This window comes from Trematomus bernacchii, unplaced genomic scaffold (genome assembly GCF_902827165.1).
Source record: "Trematomus bernacchii unplaced genomic scaffold, fTreBer1.1, whole genome shotgun sequence".
Lineage (NCBI taxonomy): Eukaryota > Metazoa > Chordata > Actinopteri > Perciformes > Nototheniidae > Trematomus > Trematomus bernacchii.
In genome coordinates, this window is record NW_022987469.1 from 4065840 (window position 1) to 4075643 (window position 9804).

Sequence of the window (9804 nt, forward strand, 5' to 3'; positions counted from 1 at the left end):
TTTATAATTCCAACTTCAAGCTACGTATGTCAGGCTGCATTGTTGGTACATCAAATAATGCATGGGACATATACAAAACTATGGTTTCATGGAATGTCAAAAGTGTTATATAACTTGTGCTCTCAATTGTGATTCTTGTGGTAGTGCACTGGCATGTCGTGCAGCGTGAACACTTGTGCAGTGAGCCGTTTGCTTTACCAAATCATTAAAGACTGCTCAAATGACACAATCAAATCATTGTTGGCTTCTTTTCAGGACCAGTTTATAGTTAAAAAAGCCTTATGCTTTTAAATGTGTAGTGCTGTGTTACCGGAGCAGCCGCAATCGTGGCTGATGGTGTAATTTCTACAGAAGTAAGCTATTTGAGACAGCATCAGAAATAACTTTCAAACAAGCAGGTGGAGATTTCATTTAAGTTTAACGGTATTTATATTTACAATTTAAATGGAAAATGGGGGTTAAAAACTTTAGAAAAAACACGTATTGTTGAGCCTTCCTTTTTGATAATGATGCATTCATCAATAGAGATTTGGAATAAAGGCAGGCTATCGTCGTCCATGAATCCTGTGTGTGTGGGTTTATCCTGATCAGGCCTCCTGTCAGGGCTCACACATTAACACAGAATATTTATTTTTAAATTAAAATGTTAAGAACAGATGGATTTTGATGCTTTGCAACACTTTCCCAGAAGGTCCATTAGAGAGATGGGTCTTCCTGGTGAATGAAGGGCTCTCTAAAAAGACAAAGCATGTGTCCTGCTGGAGCAGGGTAAAGCCTGAGAGATCTTTCACAACCTGGCAACCCAACAGTAGTTCTTCCTGATTGCTGATGACTGATCTTTGAAACACAGGTATGCTTTAATATCCACTAATATGCCATCAGTTGTCCCTTACTGTGAATCATTGATATACCATTCCTTATCAGAGACATATGTTCTGTTCAGCTGTTTTTGAAACCCTCACATATGCCTGATCTGCATTTAGATCTGTCTGGTGATGAAAACATCACATGTAAATGATCTACATACCATGAGATGTCTGAAATACTGGAGGGCAATTTATTTTGGTATGATTACACACTCTGAATAAAAAACCTTGCAGTTCAACTACAGAGGTGGAAGAAGATATATTGTACTTAAGTCAAAGTAGAAGTACCAGAGTGTAGGAATACTATGTTAAAGTAAAAGTCCTGTATTCAAAATGTTACTCAAGTAAAAGTAGAAAAGTATTAGCATAAAAATATACTTAAAGTACCAAAAGTAAAAGTACTCATTATGCAGATTTTCTAATAATATATATTATATATTTTGATTATAATTATTGATATATGAATGTGTTTATCACAGCTGCAGTTCGTTGTTACTTACCAGCAGGTGGATTATATCTCAGATTAGTCCCAATCTGCAAAGTAACTAAAGGTAGAAATAAATGTAGTGGAGTATAAGTATACTATTCACCTCTGAATTATAGTGGGGTAGAAGTACAAAGTAGCAAACAATTCAAATACTCAAGTAAAGTACTAGTATCTCAAAATTCAGTAAATAAATGACTGTACACCACTGTTCAATTAAATAACACACATCAGGACAGATATTATTTTTCTTCATATTGCCAGTTCCCCCCCCCCCCCCCCCCCCCCCCCCCCCAACCAACCCCAAAAGAGACTTGGTGGGGGTCCCTCAGGTAAAATGGCCTGCAAACACATGAATGTAAGGGCCTGGAGGCGCTGCTGGTGTAACTCCCACACAGAGCTGTGGATTCCAGCAAACTTCTTGTATGCCTCTTTAGAGAAAAAGCTCTTTTCATTTGTCCTTTCTGTCCAAGCTAAGTCTTTTCTTTTTCCTCTCTCCCTCTTTAATCCGTCCCTCTATTTCAAGAAGGAAAAAAAACACAAAACCAGGTTCACGCAGTGCTTTAGTGGCTAAAAGTGAAAGAGCTTGTGTTTTTTCTTTCTTTTTTTCCTCCCTGCGCTGATTTCCCTGGTTGAGCCTTGAATCGCTCTGGAAAATTGCTTCTTTTGAATAGAGGGAAGGAGGAACAACGTTTAATAGGATCCAAAGGGAGTCTCTGCTCTTAAACAGGTGGAAATTGGACGTCCTCGAATTTATACAAATAGTAAGTAAGTATATAAGCCGGCGTGGAAAAGGAGGGATCCCATCTCCGAGGATTAGCAGCATTCTCCTGAAAAAATGTCCCCAAGTGAAAAATAAAAAGATGTCTGAGTTGCAAATGAAAGCAGGAGACGATTATAATGCGTGTTTAACCAGCATAGCGCAATCGTGATTTAAAGTTATTTAGGGGAATTGTTTCATATTTCTGTCGCAGGATCATTCTCTGTTTTCAGATGTGTTTCTGAGGGCGGCTCCTGTCCCCGGCTGATGTCAGGAGACAGACCCGCTGGGGGGGCGGCGCTGCGACATGTGACAGAGAGCAGCTCCTCCACACCCATCTGACCATCAGAGGTAACCCCACACACCGGCTGTACTTAACACTGCGCATTCTCCGGACCACAACACTTTGTCTCTCTCGCTCCTCTCCCTCTTCTTCTCCCTAACGAGCTCTGTAATGTCCTGTTAATTTTGTGTGCCCTAGTTAATGAGCATTAATCCATCACCCCTAGATGCTATTGTTGCGGGGGGGATGGCCATTTGAATGCTAATGCGTGACACTGTGACAGCAAGGTGCTTATTAAACTGATGTGTCCTCCTGTCTGCTCTGCTGGGAGCTCAGCGCAGTGAAGACGCGCGGCGGAGAGCAGCGGCTCGGACTCTTCGGGACTTTCTCACCAAGTTTGGCTCTGCTGCTAACAAAACTAAAAGTACTACAACATGGCAAGTTCTGCTTCTCTGGAGACGGTGATGTCCTGCGGAAGGACCGGGCCCTCCGCGGCCCCTAAGAGTCTCGCCTTCTCCATAGACCGGATCATGTCCAAGAGCTCGGAGCCGAAGGGGAGCGCGGAGGAGCGCGCGGAGGGGAAGAAGCTGTTCTGCTCCCCGATCCCCTGCATGATCCCGCTGCAGCCCTTCAGCTACGACCTGCAGGCCAAGGCGCTGATGAACTACTCGGAGCTGTGGAGGGCCAGTTTCAGGGGCACTTTTTGCGGTTCCGCAGCCGTTCAGTGCAAAGGGAATTGCGGCATGTGTGGCAAATCGGAGCTGGGCATGAAGCAGCCGCTGCTGACTGGGAGCAGGGTGGTGAAACCTCAGGTCCTGCACCAGGCAGTGGCCGTGCCCAGCGGCGGATCGCTGTACTATCTCAACTACCTGGACTCTGCGTACCAGCAGTCCGAGCTGCTGGCCGGACACTGGTTCTCCAGCCCGCAGGCCCAGGCCTCTCTGTCGGCGCACCACAGACTGCTGCTGCTGGAGAACGCCAAACTGGCCGCGGCGGGGACCGAAAAGCTGCCCACCCCTCAGTACCCGCACAAGGAGCACCTGCCGGGGCAGCTGGACCAGATAGTGAAGGAGAACCACGGCCTGAGCGCGGAGAAGAACGGGGTGAAGCCCCTTAGCAAACTGGGCAGCGGCGCGAGCAGCGCGGCGGACGGGAAACCCAAAAACTTCACATGTGAAGTGTGTGGAAAGGTACGCAGTTTTAAAAGTGTAAAATAAATATATAGTAGGCCTATATTTTATAATAAAAATGATTTATGACACATGTATTTATTGTTTACTTTTCTTATGTGAAATATATATTTTAAAGTGTATTAATAAATATCTTTATAACAAAAACATAATGATATAATTAGAATATAAATATAAAATATGCTACCAATGTTTTCCATTAAAACAACGGTTCTCATAAAAATAAATAAAACATATTATTTCGAAAGCAACAGATACAAAATCCAGAAGATTTAAATATGATAATTTTACGCAAACACATGTGTGTATTTCTGAATGTTCCTGACTGTTTGTGTGTCTGCAGGTTTTTAACGCTCACTACAACCTGACCCGGCACATGCCGGTGCACACCGGGGCCCGGCCCTTCGTGTGCAAAGTGTGCGGCAAAGGCTTCCGGCAGGCCAGCACGCTGTGCAGACACAAGATCATACACACACAGGTGAGAGGCAGCACACACACATCATGTGTTCTGGCTTTTTAATTAAATGACATATGTATTGTGTATTTGTCCTAACTGATGTTATGTTCAATTTCTGCCTGTTCAGGAAAAGCCTCACAAATGTAACCAGTGCGGGAAGGCGTTCAACAGGAGCTCCACGCTCAACACGCACGTTCGGATCCACGCGGGCTACAAGCCCTTCGTGTGTGAGTTCTGCGGGAAAGGCTTCCATCAGAAAGGTAAGAACACACACTGATGGCAGCTTAACATGCTCTACATTAGGTCAAATATTATTATTATTATTATTATTCCAGGCGAGCTTTTCTTTTTCTTTCTCTTGGTTTATTTTAGTCCTTAGAGTTGGCCCTTAAAAATATTCAGAAACTCAGTCGGTGGTTATTGGGTGTTTGTTGTAAACAACGCCAAACATCGTGTCTGTTGTTTATTCTGGAAACGAATACAAATAATCTACGGGTTTGAGATGATGTATGATACATCAAATTAACATGTTGGCACATTTTGAGTATATTTCTGCTATAACACATTCCTGCAGTGTGAACAGGTGAATTCATTTTAATGGAGACGCATTAGACAGAGCAGGACTTCCTGCACTGTCCCTCCTTTTTTTGTCTCCAAGTGTTCAAATAATTCCTATAAATGTGTTGTTTGGTGTCATTTTTATGATGTAGGCTATCGGTTATATTTATTTATTGTTCTTGCACAGCCGTAGTTATAATTTAAAAAAATGTTGTATTGTGCATTCATTTCACTGCATTTAATTATGCGTGAGGGAACAGGATTGGTTGGCAGGTGTTTCCTGTGAAGGAATCCTCAATTGGGATTTGTTGCTGCAGAAACAAACATTATCCGGAGTGAAGCAGCAGCATATGCTGGCGCTCGGCTCTCTGTGAGGGTAATGAGAGGGGAAATAATTGCAGGCCAAGCGATGAGCTTGATGCGATCAGTGGAAATAGGACATGTCACTTTACACGGACTAATTCTCTGTTCAAGAAGCAGCATTTGCTCTGGGTCAGCTGCCAGACCCCGCGCAGTGGAGCCGGGCTGTTTTCTGCAGTTGTCGCTGCGCTTGATTTTGACAAAGTTTGACAACTTCTTGACTTCGACATACAAACCCGTGATTAATGAAGGCTGTGCAGAGCAGAGGGGAGAGAGGCTCTAACTCCAGCATGCTCTGCTGACCTTGGCGGGGAAAATAAAAGAGAGAAGAGGCCTCCTCATCCTCACTTTTTTATTGGATTCAAAGTATGCTAAACAGCAGTCTCACTTTCCCCTGCTGCTTGTGATCTCTCTGTCCTAGATATTTCAAACATCTGTCAATGGTGGAGATCCCTCCCTTTACATTTTGAGCAGCTTTATTTCTTTTTCAGAATCAAGTAATAAATACTGCCTGATTTTAGAAAAAAGTAAGGAAACTGCAATTATACGCAAGTTATCTGTAAATATTCCGGATGCTTTCCAGGAAAACAAAGCTGGCTTCTTATGATGCATAATGGTCTTATATCCCTTCATATTTCTCAGAAATTAAACGGTTAGTTATTGTCCTCCTTTTTTATCCCATGCTGTTCTGAATATGCTGATGCAATATCTTGCAGAGAAAATAATCTTAAATCTGGGCTTCACACAGAATATTTAAATGTGTATGTTATGGAATGTGGAGTTTTCCCCTGCAGTCGCAGCTGTTTGATGTGATATTATTGCACAGACCTACCATACAAATACCAAACCGCTGCTTCTAACTTCTTTCAATCAATCAGGGATTTTCTTCTTATTCCCTAAAAAATATAATGTTTTAACTGTTGGTCATAAAACTGATGATTTGACTATTATCAGTCTTACGTAATCAGTAGTGAAAATCATAGTTGTAAGCAATGACTTGCAGCTGTTGTTGAGTTCAGAGAAATTCTTCTTGTTGTGTTTCTCATGTTCATTATTCTTTATTTTATTTCCCAGGAAACTACAAGAACCACAAGCTGACCCACAGTGGAGAGAAGCAGTACAAGTGCTCCATCTGCAACAAGGCCTTCCACCAGGTGTACAACCTGACCTTCCACATGCACACGCACAACGACAAGAAGCCCTTCACCTGCAACACCTGTGGGAAAGGCTTCTGCCGCAACTTCGACCTGAAGAAGCACATCAGGAAGCTTCACGACAGCGTGTTCACCCCCCCCCCAGAGGCCTCCAGAGAGCTGCAGAGCTGAGGCCCGCTGAAGCCCCCCACTCATTTCAATATCCACCTGTTAGGCCTCAGACTGCTTCATGTCCTGCATTTGTGGCCATGTTGAACATTTTAAGTCCAGAGAGAAGGTGGGGTAGTCCAATAAAATTGGATGTATGCCCCTTTAAAAGAACTTTGCTAATCTTGCAGGATTCAGGGTGTGTGTTTCCACGGCGACCCTGCAGGAACACAGAGCCGCGACTTGAACCTGGCTCCAGGAACATTCGAGTATTTTCTTCCTGTCACAAGCATGGGAGAAACCCTCCGTCTCCATGATGGAACTGTAAATAATAGGTTATGGAAATAAACAAATGTTATTTAAAATGTGAATAATTTCCATGTTGTGTATTTCACAGAAAAAATGTTAATGTGAATAAATAAGTTATAACTTATAATGAAAACTGAATGTTTGAGAGATGTTGTTTCTGGTTTTTTGAGAAGAGAAAAAAAAGAGCTTTTATTGGCTAGGTTCAGAAACATTTGAAGTGGCATTAAGGTGACTGCAAGACATGAACAAATTCAACACATTTTCAGTCAAATAACATAACATACAGCAACATTTCTCCAACCTCGAACTTTTGTGAAATCCTTTTTTAAATTTCGGACACATTTGATCTTGAAGCCTTTTCCTATTCTCATTTATTTTGTTGGGGTTGTACGTTTAAACCTCAGAATAAGGGCATGACAGATCAGATGGCACGTTCAAAATGACACTTTTGTTAAAATAAATGTTTTCCTTAACACATTTTTTACAGTACCAGTAACAGCATTACATTAAATTACATGAATTCAGCTGACGCTTCTAAGTGACGAACAATACATGTTGAAGCATGCAGGTGGCCTTTATTCAGAAATGTGCTGATCCTCAATGCTGCATTAGGGACATAAGAAATAGCTTTATTTGTTTTCCATTTTGATGGACGAAAGTGAGGATGAATTTACAGTCTTCGATGCAGAGGTGTAGCCAGACATTAAACAGTCGCCATTCATCTAAATATTATCTCTTATTAAAGCATACATCACATATCTGTGAAGGCATCCGTCTGATAAACTTGGTGGCTGTTTTAATTTGAAGTGTTGTTGCAAAGCCACATATAGACTCAGTCTGGCTCTATATGCTCTGCAGCCACTTTGCCTCACCATTTATTGACAGACACGATCTTAATAATGGAGCATTTACACTTGACTCTGGCGTAATGGCGCAAATGATCAGAGATAACATGGGCCCTTGAAAGCGAATTACATTAAACAGCTAAACGGCTGGGGAGACTTGATTGGGCAGGGGGGACGGGTACTGTCGCATCCGGAGCCGCTCATCAGAACAGGAGATAATGGAGCACTCAGGCCGCAGCCCCTCATCTGGGCCTCCGCGTTAATAGGCCACAAGTTATTCTCCTCACGGCTCCTGGAACAATATTATCCCTGCACACATTCTGCACTGAGGCGGCTCCGTGCTCCCACATGGCGCTCCTTCTATTAACAGCCAATTAGCGCCGGGTCGGGCCGGCCTGCTACATGGAGCCCGGCTCACAGGAGGCTGGAACCTGCTCCACCAGGCCGGCTGGGAGATGACATATGGCGGGGAGGCTGCAGGGAAAACAGAAGCAGCAAGTTATTCAAATAATAAATAAATGTAACTTAACAAAAGCTGAAAACATTTGTGAACTGCTGAGGTGGATGAGGTGCATTCGCTATTGCTGGATTTGTTAGCTTTTGGCAAAGTTGATAAAGTGGAAAAACCACTTTGGGTGTATCCTCCATCATCATTTAAAATTAAAATAAACTCTATTTTCCTATTTCTTAAACAGCAACTTTGAAATACATACTTTTTTTTACACCAATTCCCTCCCCCTAAACAATTATGTCTTTATCACTATATCATTATTTTATTATTGTGAAATTGTTAGAATAATTATAAGAACACAAAGAAATGTCCCTGTTCGGAATTCTGAAAACGAAATGCATAATGGAAACACAATCTAAAAATAATATTTAAAACAATGTAAAAGCTTTGAGGCTGTGTGCTCATTTTTATAACAACAACCTTTATGCTACTGATATGTCAGTGTTGTCAACGGGACGCGAATTGAACAATATGAACTACTTTACTGTGAATTGTATTCAAAGCAATGCGTGTCGTGAGAAATAGAAAACACACACACACACACACACACAGTCAGGCTGGGGGCTCAGCAGCAGTAAACAAGCTAAAGGCAGCAGGTTGTGCTTTTCCCTGCACTTTTTTCCTTTTTACCTCTCCAACATCTGAGCAACCGCCTCATATCCCCAAACACGTTAATTGAACGGGATCTTTAATTAAGACGCGCCCACGCGGAGGGAACGCGAGAGCGGGAGCGCGCGCTAATCGGCTGTCAACAACATGAGGAGGACATCTTTCTCTGTCTCCGCCACCGGGATCACCGGGGACTCAGGCAATTTACGGGCCACAAAGGAGCTGCTTTGAGACAGAAAGAGAAGAAAAGAGGAGGCGGGCTTTTTTGTCTGCAGATTGAATTGATTGTAAATGGGAGATTAGCGCGAAGCTCCAGCAGCCCGTAAGTGCCCGGTCGAGGAGGAGGGAGAGAAAGAGACCAATTAAGTCTACCAAATGTTAATTTACATCAGTTTCCCCTCAGTTTAGTCCACATGAAATTCCAATTAAAGCGTCCCCGCACTAGCAGCTTTTTTCCTTTACAAGAGAGAGGGGGGGGGGGGGGGGCAGACAACGTTCCCACAACATGTGATGATACCATACAGGCTCAATGCAAAAACACGTAAGTGGTTACTGCCCTATAATAAGGACATCGAAAGGGTGAGGATGTGAGCAGGCTAATGAAATTACTAAAACATGAGTCAGTGTGAATCTAAAAAAAAGACAAGATAACTAGACACAAAGCTCAACAGTATTATTAGCATGACAATTACAGTGCAAATCAAACGCACAATGCAATAACGTTAAGAAAAAAGTAAGGAAGAACTTTCTGTTGGCTCCTGAATCTGAATCCCTCAGCTGGACCAACAGAAGAGGGACATGTTGAGCACATGCAGTTCCATCCATCATTATGAGTAAGTCAGTCTTCAATTCGATTGAATGAACTACACAAATGATGTAAGTCTTTGGGTATAAGAATGTCAGAGGGTAAATGTTTATTTCAATTGTCTGCACTTTGTTAAGTTTGAATGCACTACTCCTGCATGTCAACACATTTCACATAACTGTATTAGGTTAGTTGAAAGCAATAATAATTAAGTTAAACCTATTTAAACATAATATGATTGCTTTCAACTAACCTAATACAGTTTTGTGGAATTTGTTGACATAATATATTTAATTAAAGTCAACGTTTCAGTGTTTTCAGTGTGATGTACTGAGCAGAACATCCCAGTGTCTCTTGCTACCGAGGTGGAATGCTTTGACATTTAAATAGTACGAATATTTTAGCGCAGAGATTTAAAGATTAAATATGAACAAATTAGTTTGTTGGAATTGTGTCCTCTTTCTTT

General features: G+C 42.2%; 1 protein-coding gene across 1 annotated transcript; it reads left to right on the top strand.

Annotated features, from left to right (window-relative positions):
* Positions 1-2827: 2827 nt before the first annotated feature.
* On the top strand, positions 2828-6312 carry fezf2 (FEZ family zinc finger 2). The gene is made up of 4 exons (XM_034144470.1): positions 2828-3583; positions 3927-4061; positions 4168-4300; positions 6033-6312. The coding sequence occupies exons 1-4, from the start codon at positions 2828-2830 to the stop codon at positions 6281-6283; spliced, it is 1275 nt and encodes a 424-aa protein (XP_034000361.1). The 3' UTR covers positions 6284-6312.
* Positions 6313-9804: the final 3492 nt, after the last annotated feature.